At 37.3% G+C, this 20563-nt stretch overlaps 1 protein-coding gene across 2 annotated transcripts in view; it reads right to left on the bottom strand.

The window, feature by feature from the left end:
* Window positions 1–20563, bottom strand: part of ACVR2A (activin A receptor type 2A) — a 97432-nt gene that overhangs the window by 28516 nt on the left and 48353 nt on the right. For both annotated transcript variants that reach the window (XM_061608849.1, XM_061608848.1), the window contains exons 2-4: window positions 15467–15674; window positions 14308–14417; window positions 11285–11439 (exon numbers count right to left, since the gene is read on the bottom strand). In XM_061608849.1, the coding sequence (XP_061464833.1) occupies window positions 11285–11439; window positions 14308–14417; window positions 15467–15674 (473 nt within the window). The remainder of the gene's footprint in view (window positions 1–11284; window positions 11440–14307; window positions 14418–15466; window positions 15675–20563) is intronic.

A 20563-nucleotide genomic window follows, 5' to 3' on the forward strand; every position in this document is an offset into this window, starting at 1 on the left:
AGTCAGCCTGACATCAATTCTAGGAAAATCCTGGAGCAAATTATAATCAGTCAGTCTGTAAGCACCGTGAAAACAATGCAGTGATTACTAGAAGCCAAAATGGATTTGACAAGAACAAATCCTGCCAGATTAATCTTATCTCATTTATGCATTGAGTAACCTCGTTGGTAGACTGTGGGAATGCTGTGGATATAACATATCTCGACTTCAGCAAAGCTTTTGACAAAGTGCTCCATGAGATTCTGATTAGCAAGCTAGCTAAATGTGGGCTAGATGGAACAGCTATCGGGTGGATCCACAGTTGGCTACAGAATCCTACTCAAAGAGTGTTTATCAATGGTTTCTTCTCAACTTGGGGGGGGAGGTAACGAGCAGGGTACCGCAGGACTGAGTCCTGAGCCCAGTGCTCTTCAACATTTTTTATCAATGACTTGGATAAGGAGGTACAAGAAATGCTGATCAAATATGCAGATGATACAAAATTGAGAGGGATAGCTACCACCTGGAAGACAGGGAAAAAAATAAAAGTAATCTTGATAGGCTGGAGCATTGGGCTGAAAACAACAGAATGAAATTTATTTATTCTTATTTATTATAATTTAACCGGGATAAGTGCAAAGATCTACACCTAGGAAAAAGAAACCAAATGCACAGTTATAAGATGGGGGATACTTGGCTCTGCAATATGACGTGCATGACAGATCCTGGAATTGTTGATTGCAAGCTGACTATAAGCCAACAGTGTGATGTTGCTACAAAAAAAGGCAAATGCTATTTTATGCTTTAGTATAATTTCCAAATCGTGTGAAGTACTAGTTCCCTTCTATTCAGCACTTCTTAGGTATCATCTTGAGTATTGCATCCAGTTTTGGACACCACACTTTAAGAAGGGCAACAAGGATTCTCAGGGAGTGGAAACAAAGCCCTATGAGGAAGGACTGAAAGAATCTGGCATGTTTAGTCTTAAGAAAATAGTAGGGGAGATATGACAGCACTCTTCAAGTACTTGAATGATTGTCACACAGAAGAGGGCCAGGATCTTTTCTCCATCCTCCCATAGTGCAGGACACAGAATAATGGGCTCAAGTTACAGGAAGCCAGATTTTGGCAGAACATCAGAAAACGTTTCCTAACTGTTAGAGCAGTATGACAAAGGAACCAATTGCCTAGGAAGGTGGTGGGCCCTCCAATACTAGAGGCATTCAAGAGGCAGCTGGACAGGTATGCTTTAACTTGTATTCCTTTTTGAGCAGTGGGTTGGACTCAGTGGCCTTACAGGCCCCTTCCAACTCTACTATTCTATGGTAAGTCTTCCTAAATTAATTATTACATGCTCACTTCAAGAATCAGCTAGTGATGGCAACTACAGCCTGTAATTTTCTAGAAGGCACCTATCATAAAAACAAAGAAAATAATTTTGGATAATCTTGGTACTGCTTTTTTCTGCACATTAGTAGTATTTAGTCTCTTTATAAGTCGCAAGATCTGAGTGAGTGATCTCAATGAGATTAAACGGGAAACCTATTAACGTAACCATCATCCAAGTCTATGCTCCAACAGCAAATGCAGAAGAAGAATTGGAGAGATTTTATGCAGAAGTACAGGAGGAAGTTGATCACACACCAAATTGATAATCATGAGGGACTGGAATGCAAAAGTAGGGAACAGGGAAGAACAAGGAATTCTGGGGAAATGGGGCTTAGGAGACAGAAATGAAGCAGGAGAAAGACTTATTGAATTCTATGAAGTCAATAATTTGTTTCTTGCAAACACATTTTTTGAGCAACCAAAAAGACGACTGCACACGTGGACATCACCAAATGGTCAATATAGGAATCGAATTGATTATATAACTGGTAATAGAAGATGGAGAAGTTCCATACTTTCGGCAAAAACAAGAGGAGGAGCAGACTGCGATACAGATCATGAACTGGTCGTATCGAAAATTAGAGTAAAGCTAAACAACAACAAAGCAATCGTACTGCCAAAATACAATTTAAATAACATCCCAAAATAATATAAAGATCAAATAAGGAACAGAGTTGAGGCTTTAAACTTAGTTGGCAGAGAACCAGAAGAACTATGGAGTGAAGCAAGAGACATTATCAGGGAAGAATGCAAAAAGACAAAGTGTACGTCTAGTTAAAAAGAGAGAAAGACTTTAATGGATGACTGAAGAAACTCTTAAAAGGGTTAAAGAGAGAAGGAAAGCAAAAGGCAACAGAAACACGGTCAGAACCCTAAATGCAACAATACAGCGACTAGTACGTAGGGACAAAGGGAACGATTTCAATAGTTATTGTACAGAAATAGAAGAGGACAACAAAAAGGGAAGAACAAGAGCCCTATTCCAAGATTAGAGAAATGAAAGAGAAATTTAAACCACAACTAGGGATGTTGAATAATCAACAAGGGAACACACTGACTGACCGAGATGAAATAAAAGGAAGATAGAAGCAATACACTGAAGAACTCTATAAAAGGGATGACAGATTCATTCATGGAGGAACCGTATGATGAAGAACCTGAAATTTTAGAATGTGAGGTAAAAGCTGCCCTTAAAATACTTGGAAGAAACAAATCACCAGGGGCATACCAATAGAGTTGCTACAAGCTACTGAGACTGAATCTGTCCAAATTTTGACAAAAATTTGTCAAGAAATATGGAAAACTAAACAATGGCCCACAGACTGGTTTCAATATATATCCCAATTCCAAAGAAAGGGGATCCCAAAGAATGCAGTAATTATCAAACTATTGCCTTAATATCCCATGCAAGTAAAGTAATGCTCAGGATTCTACAACAAAGGCTCTTACCATATATGGAGCAACAAATACCAGACATCCAAGCTGGATTTAGAAAAGGAAGAGGCACCAGAGATCATATCACAAACATATGATGGATAATGAAAAGGACCAAGGAATTTCACAAGAAAATCACCCTGTGCTTTATAGATTACAGCAAAGCCTTTGACTATGTAGATCATGAAAAACTATGGAATGCTTTAAAAGAAATGGGGGTGCCACAGCATCTGATTGTCCTGATGCACAACCTATACTCTGGACAAGAGGCTACTAAGTACAGAATATGGAGAAACCAATTGGTTCCCCATTGGAAAGGGTGTGAGACAGGGGTGTATTTTATCCCCCCAACTGTTTAATCTGTACATAGAACATATCATACGCAATGCGGGATTGGACCAAAATGAAGGTGTGAAAATTGGAGGGAGAAATATCAATAATTTAAGATATGCAGATGATACCATACTACTAAACCAGTAATGATTTGAAACGAATGCTGAAGAAAGTTAAAGAGGAAAGAACAAAAAGCAGGACTACAGCTGAACGTCAAGAAAACTAAAGTAATGACAACAGAAGATTTCTGTAACTTTAAAGTTGACAATGAGGACATTGAACTTGTCAAGGATTATCAATACCTTGGCACAGTCATTAACCAAAATGGGTACAATAGTCAAGAAATCAGAAGAAAGCTATGACTGCTGAGGGCAGCTATGAGAAAACTAGAAAAGGCCCTCAAATGCAAAGATGTATCACTGAACATTACAGTCAGGATCATTCAGACCATGGTATTCCCGCTCTATATATGGATGTGAAAGTTGGACAGTGAAAAAAGTGGATAAGAGAAAAATCAACTCATTTGATATGGGGTGTTGGAGGAGAGCTTTGCGCATACCATGAACTGAGAAAAAGACAAATAACTGGGTGTTAGAACAAATTAAACCAGAACTGTCACTAAAAGCTAAAAATGATGAAACTGAGGTTATCCTACTTTGGACACATAATGAGACAACATGATTCACTAGAAAAGATGACAATGCTGAGAAAAACAGAAGAGAGGAAAAAAAGAGGAAGGCCAAACAAGAGATGGATTGATTCCATAAAGGAAGGCAACAGACCTCAACTTGCAGTTCATGACAGATGCTCTTGGAGATCACAGATTCACAGGGTCACCATAAGTCATGATCGACTTGAAGGCACATAACAACAAGTAAGTCTCTTTATGTATTAAAGGACAAGCTTTATTTACAAAACTTCCACTTAAGCCTTTAGACCCAGAATGCCTTTTAAAACAACCTTCAAATCAAATTTACAGCTACAGCTTTGACATTTTTAATATGTTTACGGTCTTCACTAGGACAGACATATTCAGCTATATAAAGAAATTGTTCTACTGAAATCACTAACTGCATTCACATGTAATTCACTAGATTTTCTGGCTTATTGTGTTTTACTGTGAATGAGCATTGTACTTGTACAAGCAGAACAAACCAACCAACCAGGAACCATGGTCTTCCTATTACACCATGACTAGCTACGATTAGCAAGCTAATGGCTTACAGCTGTCTTACTGATAATGGCTTGTGAGGGAGCACCAACCATAATCTCTCACTCACTGAAATTCCAAGAGAATCAAGAAACCTTATTTTAGATGTGCCTATTTGGATACCAGGTATTATTAGCATTATTAGCTGTATACAAGTGCTTTACCATTTTTTCTATTGTAATTTCTTTCAGAATTACAATACTGATTTTATTTGAAACTTCACAATAGAGAAAGTCAAATTGATACCTGCCAACTTATGATTCACAAAAACAGTGTTTACTGAATGACAGTATTTCCTCCTTACACAGGAGGAAAAAAGAGAATCAATCAATGCAATATAGTTTTCTCTCTTATATAGCCAGTAGCAGGGCTGTGGAGTCAGAAGACATTTTGGGTGGAGTCGGAGGCGGTAGAAATGTACTGACTCCGACTTCAAAATAAAATTAATATTTTAATATTATTATCAATATTAATTTATTATTAATACATTAATATACATTTGCCATTTATGAAAGAGTCGGAGTCGGAGTCAGACAGTAGAAAAATAGAGGAGTCGGAGTTGAAGGTCTGACATATCCGACTCCAAAGCCCTGGCCGGTAGCCTTCACTTTGTCAAAGACAAACATGAAATTTGTAAAGTACAGTATCCATGTCAATATAAAAGTTGACCCCAGATAATATCAACCGTGAGTCAATTGTAGCTGGCACAGTATTAGATTACTAATACTATTAGTATTAGATCAGAGTATTAGTACTCTAAGATGCTGGAGTATCTCAGCTATTGCCACCATAGGCCATAGTCAGATAGTTTCACACAGATATGAAGAGTTTGTAGTTCAGAAAGTAAAGAAATCAATACTTTACAGAACACCAGTATCCAACTTGTTGGTCCAAACATTCATAAATGCTCAGGTTCTGTCACAAATATCACTCATAGTCTACAAATCCATGACCATGAATAAAACAATGCATCTTACCTCAATCATTATATGAAAGGCATGCTTGTAAAGAAAAACACAGGCAAAAGGACATTACTTCATATAGTTAAAATAGGTACAAGAGCAACTTAGAAAAAGTGATAACAGAGGAAATCACTAAAAAGTTACAGCTAAGATTTAGTATGAACGTCTTTAAGAAAAACAAGAACCATAATGAATCAAGAATTGAAGTTAATCCCCCTCTGAATGTATGAGATATGACTGATGTGAAATTAATTCAAATATACTGCAACTGTTGCAGAAAAATAAGTGATGTACTGGAGTGCAGTAGTAACTACCCATGAGTGAATCCACCTATTGAACAGATCATTTTATAGATGTTCCTATGAACTTTTCAAGTTTTCCAGATAATATGTATGAATGCCGAATTTTATAGGTCTCTGCATTGCACCAGAGGGCAGTATTGCATCAACTTAAGGTAGCTAAAAACATAAAAACATGATACAAAATACAAAAACGAACAATACAAACAAAAACAGAACCACAACTCTCTTTCAATTTTCTATTTAAAGTGAACTTTTATTTGAACTTCATACCTTTATTTTTGCAGGTAAGTTAAAAGAATGCCCTAAATGCAGTGTTTTCTTTCCATATTATCTGATTTGCTACTACTTCTATTATAGAATTGCTTTACAGAAGACACTCCATTTCATTCATTTAAGTTTTAAGCTGGTAATGAGCCAACAAAACTCCAGAATTTCTGAATCAAAGTGCAGAAGGCCGTTCTAATATTTAAAAGCCCTGAAAAACATTTACAGCTGCTCTTCTTTTTTGGATTCTCACTAATTTTGAAATGACCAATATATCAATTTGTATTTAGTTCACTTTTATTTAAGCACCTGTGGGAATGAGCAACTTTTTTTGAAAAAAGAAATGAAGATAAATGAAGGCAAGGAAAGAGTGACTACAACCCACATTATCCATCTATAGCAAACAAGCCTAATATGAATAAATTCAAATATAAAATAGTGAATTAGTAACAATATGTGTCACTGTGTTTTCGTCCAAGTTCATCAAGACCAACAGTATATGTACAAAAAGGAGAATTTGGAAGGTTTTTACAAAGATTACAAAGATAAACATCTTACTGACAAATGAAGTGGAATGTAATATATAAAAGGAGAACACAGCACCCTCCTTCTACATCACTGGACAGAAAACAAGTATGAGACTTCCCTGACAAAACAAGTGCAAGGCTTTTCTGACACAACTTTCATTGGAAAGAATGGGACTACAGAGAAAAAGAGAAGGGGTACTAGACAAAGCTTAACATTAATTCAGACAGAGAAGGATGGGAAAGGGACTGAGCATACAACTCTAATAACAGAATCACAGTACCAAAAAGCTTGTCAGTGCAGTTAATGAAAAATACCTTCTCACAGCATAAGCTATCAATACAACAAGGAATAATGTGTAGGACAACCCAGTGGGCAACACCATTTCTGAAACAGTAAAAACACAGGCCCTGAAACAACATCTATTTGCAGTGCTGATCAAGTTACACATTTTAGATATGCTCCAACACATCTGTCAAATTTGCTGACATTGTTATATTGCAGATATATATCTGTATTATACATCAGCAATATAAGACAGACAAGTGCCTCTTGCAATACTAAAAGCAGCCTTGAGAACTTAATATTTTAAATAAAATAACTGCAACATTAGTAATAAACTGAAATTTCATGTTGTTGAGAGAATGAAAGAAGGTTTAAGTTTAGAGTAAGGAAGGAGTTTAAAAAGTTTGAACATCTATCTTATGTGACTGTTTTATCCTTCATTGTTTTTAATTGTCTTTGCCAGTGTTTTAATTTTTTGTTTTTGTTTTTTAAAAAATAAATTTATGTTATGCTGTACCTGCCCTGGTAATGGCAATGATGAAGGCGGGCAATATTTTTTTAAAATAAATGAACTATTACCCACACTGGACCTTCAAGACAGGCCTGATTAAAAAATAAGCGCACCTGAGCAAAATGAGAAATTTTGGTGGGGTAGATAAGGTAGTGCTTGTAGATCGAACAGCCAAGTAGTAGTGATATATGGTCCTCCTCTTTTTCCCTAACATGTGACCTGGTTTTAGCACACAATATATCTTTCCCTGCATAAGGCAGGCAGAATTAAAATCTCTGTGACCATCACCAAGAGAAGCAGAAGCCCTCAGAGCACCATCTAAAAGTTTCTGCTATGTACAGTATATGAAGCTATCCTGTATTTGTATGATATTATCTTTAGAAGTCATCTTGGGAGGGCTTTGCCCTTGAAGGCAACAGATAAATATTAAGAATAAATGAAAATAAATGTTAAAAACGTACTACAATGTCAAAAGAGCAGCAGGGAGAGAAGGCCTTTTCACCCATTCCATGGCAGCAACAAATGGCAAGCTTTGAAAATTAGGCCTACCCCACTTTCTAACTATCAGTACACCCCTGAAAAAGCAGTATGGAAGTGGTCAAGGGTTTCTAGATATTGTTGTTCATATTGTCACTGAAAGAACAACTTTCATTTCCCCACTTCCTTTTTTAATTACAGCCATGGTTGCCTATTTGTAACGCAAGATTGGTTTACTAATAACCTAAGGGAAAGATCAGTCACTTTTAAAGGAACCAGAACACTAAGAAAGTAAGCTCTGCTTAGCTACCAAGAATGAGTGTGGGCATTCAATTTAAGTAATAGCTATCATGCAACAGCAGATGCAGGCTGGCCTTATGAAACCCAATATCCCCGTGTTAACTAGCTCATGCAAAAGTGTTTTTCTTAAGACAAGATTTATTCCTCAAATTACATATATAAACTTTTACACACAGCTGGTTTATAGGAAAAAATAGCTATCTATAAATCATCATGCTCTGTAGCAAAAAAACAAAACTTGCTTTGCTGTATTTAATTTTATTTTTGAACTGTTAAGAACAACAGCTGAAATATGTAGCATATACACAGATCTAAGAAGAAACTGAAGTACAAAGAGGAAGACTTCTGAACGCTCAGTAATGTAAAGAGCCTATTTAAACCATAGTTTCTCATGGAAAGACTTCAACATTGAAGAGAATTAAGGAGCAGAGGTGCATTTAAATAAGTAATTCTCCTATGTGCTCTCTCAAGTTGGGACAGTTTTGAGACATACTGTACCACCTGAGTGTGCTTAAAATGGCCCTCAAAGTAATGAGAAACCACTTTGCAACAGCTAACACTGACAGCAATTTAGTCCTCACCAGCGTACACAAAATGATTCTAAATTGGTCAGCTGCAAGAGATATTTCAATTTCACAAAAATGAAGTAGTGTTCCTTTCCAAGGGAAAACATTTAAACTATAGGCTGCTAATCTTACAAAAGATCAGTCTAACATGAACAATTCCTTTGTAATCACTCTAAACATATGGGCACATCCCTTTCATCTGATGCAAATGTGTCAATAACCTGGCCTGTATATCACATTAATGAGTTTACATTAAAGGCTCTACATTTAGCCAGACTTCACAACAAAATGCTAATAAAACCCTGTATATTACCAGTAAGGATCCCACTGTAATAGTCAATCCTATAAAATCTGCATCATTAAACAATTCTTTTTCAAAATGAGATCACATTTATGATATGATTTATACATTCTATTGTTTTAAAATAAATGCTATCAAGTGCTTGATGCAATGAAGCAAAATAACCGTTACTTGCAATCTGAACAAAAGGTATACATAACTTATGCTAACACAACAAGAACATTTTAAAGCTCCATGCAAATGCTAAGCTGTATATGTATACATCAAGTATGTATACACACATGTATTCACCTAGAATAGCATTACTATTGGCATTGGCTGTTTTTTGTATGCAGATAAGTCCCATGTTCTGTTTCACAGTGCTTCAACTTCCAGCAAGGTAATCATGAAATGGCTAATCAGGGTTATTTAAGGAAATGAAACAAATGTCTACAATTCTAAAATCATTTTCCCAGATATAAAATAAAAAATACCCTTCAGAAACAAATGAACAACAGTAAAGAAGCGACAGAGGTTCAACAAGAGTACACACCTAACTTTTCCAAGCTCTGTCCATAGTATATTAGTTTTAGTCAGTTTACTGCTCTGTGGTTTAAGGATTTGTATCTAACTTCGGCCATAATTATGGTTGTTCCATGTGCTCTTACATCTTATTGTGATTGCTTTAATTGATTGTATTTTAATTATTGTACCCTGCCCTGATAGGTTATGATTAAGGGCAGGTTAGAAATGTACTAAACAAATATGTAAATAACTGGGATACTAGCCTAAATTGATAAAAGGTACTCTATGTCACAGAGGCCAATTAAATATCTTATGACAGTGATGGATCTAGAACACTCCCAAGCTATGCACTTAGTCCTTCAGTGGGAATACATCCTCATCCGGCACTAGCTGAACCCCACTCATCTGAACTGAGGAACAACCTACGAACTTTCTCTGTATTGTCGCAATAGAAGAAAGCAGGGCAAATCAATATAAATAATATTTAGAAGAGAAAGTGTGTGCTATTGGTCATTTTAAAGAAAGCTTCTTTTAAAAAGCAGGTATGTAATGAAGAAAAGTTTAATGTTAAAAAAGATGGGGGCTGTATCCAGAATGCCCGTGGGGAAAAATTTGCCCACAGGAAGCTCTGTTGGAGAAAGAAGGTGGAGGTGATGTTTGCTAATTTCCCCTTCACCCTGTAGCCCATGTGCCCCCTGCTAGCAACTCTGGAGGGCGAGAGAACCCTCTGCAACAGTGTGAGAAGTGCTAATCGAGTCTGCAGGGGAAAAGTTGGAAACTGGCAAAAAAAATTCCCTACTCTTCCTCCAGCAGAAGCCTTGACTGGATCTCAGTTGCTTCTGTCTGTGGAAGGGTGAATCTGGATCCAACCCAGGATTCATTTAAATAACGTTTTGTTCTTGTAATGGCTTTCATTAACGACCTGTCAAGATTTAATACACCAGCTCACTGAATGCCAGCATAGAGAAAATATAGCATGAAGAAAATGGTAAAAAATCATTGAACAGTTAGGAAATGTGAATGGAGTTTCTAAGGAAAGGCCCTCATGCCTTCTAAACAGTCCTTTGTAGCTTTTCAGGCATGGCAACAGTTCATCAAGTTTGTCACAAGGGGTTAGATTCAAATGTTGCATAAGAGAAAGGTTCAATTTCCTTAACCCATTCTTTCTCCTCCCTGTGCAGCACCAAAGTACCTCTCTAGAGAGTGTGGTCATCTTCCTGAACAGCTGAACTGTGTTGCGGGGGGGTGGGGGGGTGGAGTACAGAAGGCAGTGGAAAATCAGCCTTCCACTCATGTGACCTTTTGATCCAAGGCACTGTGACTTCACTCATCATATCTAATATGCAGCATCTCCTAAAATATAGGTTGTTATTGAAAAGGAATAGCAATATGATCATGGAGTGTGCATATGTGCACGCAAACAAAAAAAGCATAGACAATAACAAGGACATGAAACAGCAGACACAGGAAAAGATTAAAGACACATGGGAAGTTAGATCAAAAACAGGAGATTCAAGAAACCAAGTTAATATCTACGGGCATTGAACAATGCACTAGCTGGTTGTGTTGGGGAAACAAACTCAAGTATAATCTTAATTCCACCAACAATCCATTGTGAACTGCATATTTATGTAAAAATATTCAAGCAGGATCCTGACAGCCCCTTGAGTGAATGTAGGACACTTTGATTCATGCAAGGGGAAGGGGGAAAGTACCCAATTTCCACAAACTCTCTCCTCTGGCTAAAGACTTCAACACCAATACCAACAATGTCTCCTAATCCTCAACAGGGCAAGACTTTGCAGTCAAAATGAGAAAACAGGAAAAGCCCCATTGAATGAGGGGAACTCCACTCATGCTTCTTTAGATCCAAGTTACTGACTTCAGTCACTCACCATAGTCACACTTCTACAACAAATCTAATTCAAAATAACTAGCTTACCTGGGTTGGTACAAGTACTGGAGGATATGCTAATTTGTGGTGTCGGTACATCCAAAATGAAAACAGTATGATCACTGCAATTCCCATTATAGGCACAAGAGAATAAAGCAAGGTACTGAAAAGGGGTGGCTTAGAAGTGACAGGATTGGAAGTAGCTGCAGGGGGAAAAAACTTCCAATTAGTCTTCTGACAGTTTAATACTAAGCAGAAAAGAACCATTTTTTAAAAATGGAGGAAATTAAAACTGACTTTACATGAAGCAGAGCATCATGATATCAATTGATTACATCAGATCAAAGGTTAAACATTGAAAGGTTAAAGCTTGCATATCAACTTTTATTTAAGATGCTTTTATAGTGCCCAGTTGTTCATTTTTGCTTGACATATGTTGAGACTTGAAAGATTGCATTATATTTCATCAGCAGAAGTTGTCCCAGAAAGAACTATCATTTTATCTTCCTCTTGTTAGTCTCTGCAACCAATAATTCATCTCACCACACAAGTGTGACTTCAAGACCTTTTAATTATACTTAAAAATAGTTCCAAAATTTGAGAATGATCAAAAAGCTTAAAAGAAATTCTCAACAAGAATTTAAGAATAAATCGATGACAAAGTGAATAATAAAGAGAATAATTTGACCCTTTGTGCTTTAATTTTAGAAATTTATGTTGTACATAGAACTACTATGTTATAAAGTAGTTTAGTGTTTGCGAGTTCATATTTATCCCATGCATTTAGTAAAAGGGTTATTGATTTTGCAGGATGTTCTTTGATTCACGCTATTTACAGCCCGTCTACTTTGGCCTAGTTCAGACATACAGCTAAACCACAGTTCAGTGGTATGGGGATGAGCCTCACAACTGCTCACTTGCCGCTCCTCCTATGCCATGGCAATGAAGAGATTGGAACAATCCACTTCTTTGTTTAAAGAGTTTGTTGATACATATGAACAGGAAAGTCTGGTTAGTTTAAACTATAGCTTGCTGAAACAAGCCAAGATCATAAATCACCATTTGATCCCACCTCGTTTCAATAGAACTGGGGTGGGCAACAAGATGTTGTTCAACTCCTATCAGCCCTAGCCATCATGGCCAATATTATTATTATTATTATTTTATTTATTGAATTTATTAGTCGCCCATCTGGCTGGCTGTCCAGCTACTCTGGGCGACATACAACATAGGCATACAATACATAGGCATTAAAAATCTAAAAACAATAACGATAAAATCTAACCCACCCCAAAAGCTTGCCTGAAGAGCCAGGTCTTCAAGGCCCGGCGGAAGCTCATCATAGAAGGGGCATGGCAGAGATCAATTGGGAGGGAGTTCCACAGGGTGGGGGCCACAATTGAAAAATAGTAAGGGATATGGGCGTTGAAGTCCAGCAACATCTGGAGGACCAAAAATTAGCTACCTTTGCACAAACCGCAGTTTTTACTAGAGTTTCTCATTTTTGGATTCCTCAGAATGGAAGCAGACTAGGAAGAAAGGAAGACAGCATGCACCTGAGGCTCACCATGCCTTCTTCCCATAGTACCAAACTATGGTAATGATATGTCCAAATTGGATCAGTAGTATTACTGCAGCTTCCAATGTTCCAACATCTTTATCAGTGACCATGGGAGGCAGTTGGAACAAATAATATTTATGCACCAAAGACTGATGGAAACAAAGCTTGTTATTTACAAGCATGTAGCCTTTAATGTTAAGAAATTCTTGTTATATTTAATGTACATTTGAAAATCTGAACAAACCTTTCTGAAATTGGTCAGCTTCTTACAGGTTTATAAAAGGTCTTATTGGATCTCTCTCAACCTCAAGCAGACCCAGCAAAAATCACACTGGCTGACTTTGGGATATATTTAGAGCCTAATGAGATTTCCAATGGAAGGATGGGGTCACTGTGTCCCCCAAAGACTATTTTTGTCACCACAAGTGTGCTTGACACTACCAAAGCACCTTGCACTGAAAAAAACACTTATTTAGAGGAGGTGGAATTTTTCTGAGCAATATACCTTGGCCCCTTCTCCATGCACATTGGGTAACCAACACAATTTCTGGTCTATGTTTTGACCCCAGTGGTTTGTGTTTTTTCCTTTTGTTGTTGTTTGTTTTTTGTTTCCAGAAGGGAATTGCTAAGCTGGCTAGTTGGCTGAATTTTGGGGGGTGTTGTACACGTGACAGTCCTATAGGTGTATGCGTGTAAATTATACCATAAAATGCATAAATTCGCCCCCAGGATTTTTTGCTGTGTTACATTTTGGCCCCCAGTGTTTGTTTGTTTCCAGACAGAAAATGGTACATCAGTGGTTCCCAAATTTTTTCCCCCATGGACTATTTGAAAATTGCTTAGGGTCTTGGTAGACAAAAAACAGATTTTTTTGTCTGTTGTTGTAGCAATTTGAAATGTGCTGTGTTAAGTTCTGTATAATTTTAAATTGCTTCTTTTACTTCTTATAGTATATTTTATTGTATTACAATCTGCATTCCATAGAATTCAAATTGCAATAGAGTAAAATAAAATATAAAAAATAAAAGGAGCAATAAAAATACAATTAAAAATGAAAATAAGTATTTAATGGGGGCCTGTCATGGACCACCTGGATGAAGCTCACAGACCACTGGTGGTCCAGAAACCACAGTTTAGGTACCACTGTGTAAGTGGTAACTGGTTGGAATTTGGGGACATTGTACGGGTGACAGTTTGTGATAAAGACCTATAACACTGTTCTTCAAACTTGTAGTCTAACAACATCTGGGGACCCAACTCTCATCATCCTCAGACACCATGGTGAATGGTCAGAGATGATGGGAATTGTAGTCTATCAACATCGGGGACCCAAGGTTGAAGAACAGTGACCTAGAAGGATAACCCTATATGTGTAAATTACACAATGAAAAGTGCACCTGGGGCCAGAAAAGTGCAAAAGTCTGTATGAGGGTTAAGGCCAGCACAGATAACTGAGGAACATCTTTCTCAAAAACATAAAAATGGCAAACTCTAGAAAAAATTAACTTACGTTGTGTGACCTCCATCTCTGGGAAGTAGAAAAAATGTTCATTGCACATGTTGCCTTCACAGCAGCAGAAAAAAACATCAGGACTGTCTTTCTTTTCTATACAGTCAGTTCTGAAAGGGATTAAAACCAGCATTAGTCATCTTCATTTTCCAACAGTATGAATACATTCTGGCACAACTCTCTAGCAACTAATGCAGATGAATAAGATATCCACTTTTAAATTTTGGTGTTATGGATTTACATTTGAATATGCTTGTTGCAGTTATTTAAAGCAGATCTGTACTGTATTTGCTTGGCTAATTTTTCAAGATGAAAGATGGTGTTAGAGAAGGCTTGACATTTTCCCCCAAACAGCAGCACTCTGCTAGGACAAAAAAGGTCACCCTTTCACTGTAGAGTTGTGACCCATTCACCTCTTTGCAAATCACATTTGCATACATTTTCCTAGATTAATCTTTAGGGTGCTACAAGACTCTTTGCTGATTTTGCTGCATTATATTGTGGATTCCCTCTGGAAGCCATACCATTGAATAAAATATAGTTTTGGAATCACCAAAAAGTACATGTGATTCAGTCAACAGTCTTACCACCACCCCCCGCGCCTCCACATGCTTCAGACAGGCTGTCTGCCATTTTTAAAAAGAAAAAAAACAGCACATATAGCTTTATTCAATTTAACATTTATTTGCTGCCATTTTAAAAGAAACCTAAAGAAGAATTTCTTTTTCAAAGGTTACAAAATCTATTCTGGGAATGGTGGGATCATAAAACCAGCTCGCACTAAGCACAGCAGACTTCTGTTGAACTCATCTTCCTTGAATTCAGCCATGCAGAGAAATAGATGTGTCTGATCAAAATAGGGAGATTCCACTTCAGAGCACAGTGACATCTGTATGTCTGAATGTACATTTATGAGCACCCTGAAGGTAAAAATTTCAAGCACTGAGATAGCTACATTTAACACTTGAAAACTGGGGCCCACATTGCTTTATACAGCTCTGTAGCATCAAAACACTACGGACACTAAACAGTCCTACTAAAGTATAAGCAGTGCAGAATTGTGTCCTGTACGTTTATTCAACCGTTACTTTTTAAATACACCAATTTAAACCAATTCAGGTTTATGAATAAAAAAATACAAAAGTAGTAGTTTGCTTGCCTGTCATAACAGTTAATATCGTCCAGCCAGCAACCCTTTTTCACAATTTCAATAGATCCAGAAATATTCTTCCATGTTGCAAAGCAGTGCCTTCTTTTATCTTTATCACCATAACACGATTCAATGCCACTGCGATTTGTTTTATCATTTTCCCAATTTGCATTGTAGAAGATGCACTCCTGTGTCTCTGATCTGCCTAGTATGGCACCTACATGGGAAAAGTAATTACAAATCAAGCCATTGGATAAGGTTGCAACACATTTTGGGTACTCAGAACAAAGCTGCATTAAATTTCTCATTATTATATTCTTTACTATTTAAGTTCTGTTCCCAATACTTGTGATTGTGTTTCAACTTGGCATACATCTCAAGCTGTTTTTTTAAAGTAGCAGAATAATTATTTTGAGCTACTGATTTTGGTTTAGCAACATAATCTTTGACAGAATACAAACACTGATTGCTAAACACACTTTCTTCCTGAAGTATTTTTAGAGTAGAAGCAACATTTGTGCAATAATAACCCTCTTAAGAAATAAAGACATTACAAGACAGAACACATTTCAACATATGCATCTGCCCAGATGCATATCCTGCTTGAGCCCTTTGCTATAGCGGATCTGATGCTGATAGAAGCAATGGTATTAAACAGCAAGTGTCAGCAATAAGCCTTTTCTGCATCACTATGTAAAGTTCTCTAATTATTTAACTTGTCGTATAAAAAAGGAAACAAAATATTTTTACAGATTTCTCTCACCATCTGAAACTCAAATGCATATACTACCAGTTCTAGCCCAAAATCAATGGAATTCATTATCTATAAATGCTGTACAAGCTTAAAAACAATTCACTAATAGGCAAAAAAACTTGAGGTTTAAGAATGTACCTATAGCCCACAGATATTTCTATCAAACTTTAAAAAGAAGGGAAATTGGGCAGCCGTAGTGAATGAACCAGGGGAGCAGGAGACCTGACCTCCTCTCTGAGATATTGTACTGCCCTACAAAGTTGTCAAAATGCAAACATCATTTGGGTTGGTCTTTCACAGGAGAAGGGAGGCAGGGTCTGACCAGTTGCATACTTTTTGAGTTGTGGGATTTATTTCTGTGCAATCATGTTTGAAAATGGAAATGGACTGCCTTCGAGTCGACCCCAACTTATGGTGACCCTGTGAATAGGGTTTTCATGGTAAACGGTATTCAGGGGTGGTTTTACCATTGCCTTCCTCTGAGGCTGAGAGGCAGTGACTGGCCCAAGGTCACCCAGTCAGCTTCATGGCTGTGTGGGGATTCGACCCCTGGCCTCCCAGATCATAGTCCAACACTGAACTGGGGGAGCAGGGAATGTAGGAGGAGGGGAGGAAAGGAGATTGGGTGGGTGGGCATTGGGCAAAGGGGAACCCCTTTCCTTTCCAAAAGGAAAACACTGTGAACAGTATCATTGCTTTTCAGCGTCTCCCCCACCTTTTTATTCTACAGCAGGCACATGTAGCCTCCCACCCAAATTTAAACCAAAGCTGTCCCTGGCCACATCCACAGCAGGCCTTGATTTCACTCTGGACAGTCATGGCTTCTCTCAATGAATCCTGGGAAGTGTAGTTAGTGAAGGGTTCTGAGAGTTGCTAGGAGACATCCTGTTCCCCTCACAGACCTTCAATTAGAGTGGCTGACTGTTAAACCACTCTGGCCACTGGAGCTCTATCACGGGAATAGGAGTCTCCTCTCAGCACCCTTCACAAACTACACTTCCCAGGATTCTTTGGGGGAAGCCATGGCTGTCTAAAGTGAAATAAAGGTCTGGTGTGGGTGTGGCCCCAATTAGCCAAGCCAAGCAGCTGGGAGTCAGCCTTCTAGAACACTGACAGTTGCTTCTTACTGAGCATGCCAGACACTATCATAGGGTTCGAGCCAAAATTTCTTAAATTAATTAAAAATCAGCCAGGCATATTTTTTTAACTTTTAAACTGCACAAGATGAAGGTCAGAGTATGGGGCAATGTCAGCAACAAGACTACAGGTACTCTGTGAACATGGCTGATTTTTAATGAATTTCAACAAATTATGAGAACTCAGAGAAAAAAGCCCAAAAGGGCTCTGGGGTTTTCTCTCTCTCTGTTTAGACTTTGAACTCTCAATTTTTTCTGACTGTTTTGTGTATCACCATGAAAATTGAGAGGGTTGTTAAGCAAGCGTTTCTGAGTTCAGGACTATAAATTTTGTAAGGTTTTGTTTTGAAATGAGCTTATGGGAAGCAGCAGAATGGCATGGAGGTATTTTCAATTTAACACTGTAGAATGTGAAAAATCCACGCTGGCTATAGTATACAGTCACTCTCATGGCTGTATAATTTTGTTTTGTCATTACTGAATGGTATTTACATAATCAGTACTGCAATACATTTTAACTCGCTTGAGACATGCAGAGAAGGGATATTCCATCAAGTGATGGAGGTTTTATAGTCAGTAATACTTATCTCTCTAAATTAAACCATAGACAAACTGCTAAATTAACATGTCGGACCAGTTTTCATAGAGCACCAGTAAGGGTGGAAGTGAGAACCAACTGAAGAAATCAATGGAGAAATCCAGAATTGTACCATTTGAACAACAAGTATTCTCTCCTACCTCCCCTGTCTAAAAAATAATGATGATGATGATATGTCACAAAAGTTCATGCTTCTAATTTGGGTATTATTTCAAGAGAAAAAATTGGGAAGTTTGGGGGACTTTTTAACTTTTTGAAGCATAATTTGTCAAAGGTGCAAATGCAACTGAGTCCTGCATTTTGGTTGAGAGGAGATCTGCACAAGTAATTTAAGTAGATTGCATTTGACAAAATATGAGAGATGATGGAATGGGGGATTGTTTGTCAGAAATCCAAACCAGTCTCAGCCCTGCCTCCAATCTGTAGCATTGATAACTTCATTTCAGGTCTGCTATATGCCACTTTGCAACATGAACTCCCCCTATATGTGAAATGGGGATAATCAACTCTATTTGCACAGGGTTTTAAAAGCTTACAAAGTAAGTTAGAAAGAGCACAAATTCCTGTCTTTACTGCTCTTTTGTTAGAAGATGGACAGTTATACTAAAATTCTCCTTTAAATTTCTTTTGACAGCTCTCACTTCCAACGTGCACAACTGAACATACATGTAACACGTGCCTTTAAACAACTTGTACATACAGGTAGTTTCCAAGCTATTTCTTAAAATTGATTCTTACTTTCTCCTGTACCTTTCTTCTTTCTACTCTAAATATTCTTGATTCACATTTTGCATTATCTGTTACATCTTTATAACCAGTTTATAAGTTTGTTCACATTGTATCCTAGATTAATTTCAGCACAACTTCTGTCTAACCACTCTTCAGGTTCAGATTGTTGATGATTGGCATATACTACATTGTATGGAGTGTGATTATTCTTTTCATCAGTACACAAAAATTGTTTAGTTAGTTTGTTTCTTCCTCCTTATTACAGTATGTTACAACATGTGAAATTGACACAATTGCTATTTCAGATCATGTACCAGTCTCTCTTGCTATGCAGTTATCCGATGAGGTGAAACCTCTGGCTCCTGGCACTTAAATATTTCACTCCTGAATGATGAGAACTTTAACTCACAAATGGATGCTGAACTTCAGGAATGTTTTGAAAATAATGGTGGCACTACTTCTCTGGTTACTGAATGGGAAATATGTAATATCCGAGGTAGGATTATAGCTTACGCTTCTCATAAGAAACAGCAGTATTTTGCAAGAAGAAAATTTGGAGAAAACTGTGAGGTCTCTTTTAAATCAATTTGCAGCATCTCCTTCTGCGGATCTGTTTTGAAGATTGCACAATATGCCAAATATGAAATGAAACATCTATATTCCGCTAAATCTGAATCCAGACTGGTATGTGTGAACCAGAGCTATTGGAAGAGGGGAGAGAGGTTGGGTAAAACTTTGGTTTATCACTTAAAGCAAGAAAAATGACAGAATTTTATTTCACTGATTAACGGTAAACGCAACATACAATATACAACACCAAAACAAAAAAGTTTCAAAAGTATTATTATAAGAATAAGGATCCTATGAGCTGTAAGGTTGAATTTTTTCTCAGTTCGTTCCCCTACATTAGATTTGCAGCAGAAAGAAATTTTTGCAAAGCCATTACAAGTAGAAGAAAGTAAGAATGGTATTCATAATATGAAGGCTTGAAAAGCCCTAGGACCAGATGGTTTCCCTATAGAATGGTGTAAGACATATTCAGAGTTGTTGGTACTTAAACCACTCAGGGTTCATCAAGATGCTTTCAAACTAGCTACCCTGTCAACTTCAGTATATGAAACTTATATTTCTGTTATTCTTATGCTTGGTAAAGCCCAGGCTAGCTGTGCAAATTACAGACCAATTTCCTTAATATATGTGGATGTCAAAATATTAACAGCAGTTTTTGCCAATAGAGTCCAGATAGTGACAGGAAAAGTAGTTCATCCAGATCAAGACAGTTTTATTCGCCACAGACAAGGTATGGTTCATTGGTAACTAATTTGGTTGCTTTGGATCATCAACTGCAATTTCTCTTGATGCTGAAAAGGTGTTTGTCAAGATTTATTGGCACTTTATTTTTGTTACTTTGAAAAAAAATCTGGATTTCCTCAAGAATTTATAAAGTGGATTAGTATTTTATACCCCTCTTCTAAATCTCAAGTAAGGGGAAATGGATTCCTTTCAGATTAGTTTGATTTACAGAAAGATACGAGGCAGGGCTGCCCTTTTTTCCCATTCAAATTTGATCTACATTCGGAACCAACAGCATGCACAATTAAACAGAACAGAGAGACTCGCGGTTTTATGCATGAACAAGAGAGTTAGAATGTACTATATGTACTATACAACCTAAGCAATGGAAAATTTCTTTGGAATCTATATGGGACACTTCTTCAGATTTTCAACTGAGATTGATTCAGCAAAAATTGATATTTTGAGTACACTGGATTCCCCAACATTCTCTATAGGAAGGCATTGTCTAACTAAAATGCTGGAGGTTTAATGCTGGAAATGCCTCATAGAGGACTTGTCTAGTGTTGTTTTCTTTTTGGTCTGAAATTATTGTC

This window comes from Rhineura floridana, chromosome 2, assembly GCF_030035675.1.
Source record: "Rhineura floridana isolate rRhiFlo1 chromosome 2, rRhiFlo1.hap2, whole genome shotgun sequence".
NCBI lineage: Eukaryota > Metazoa > Chordata > Lepidosauria > Squamata > Rhineuridae > Rhineura > Rhineura floridana.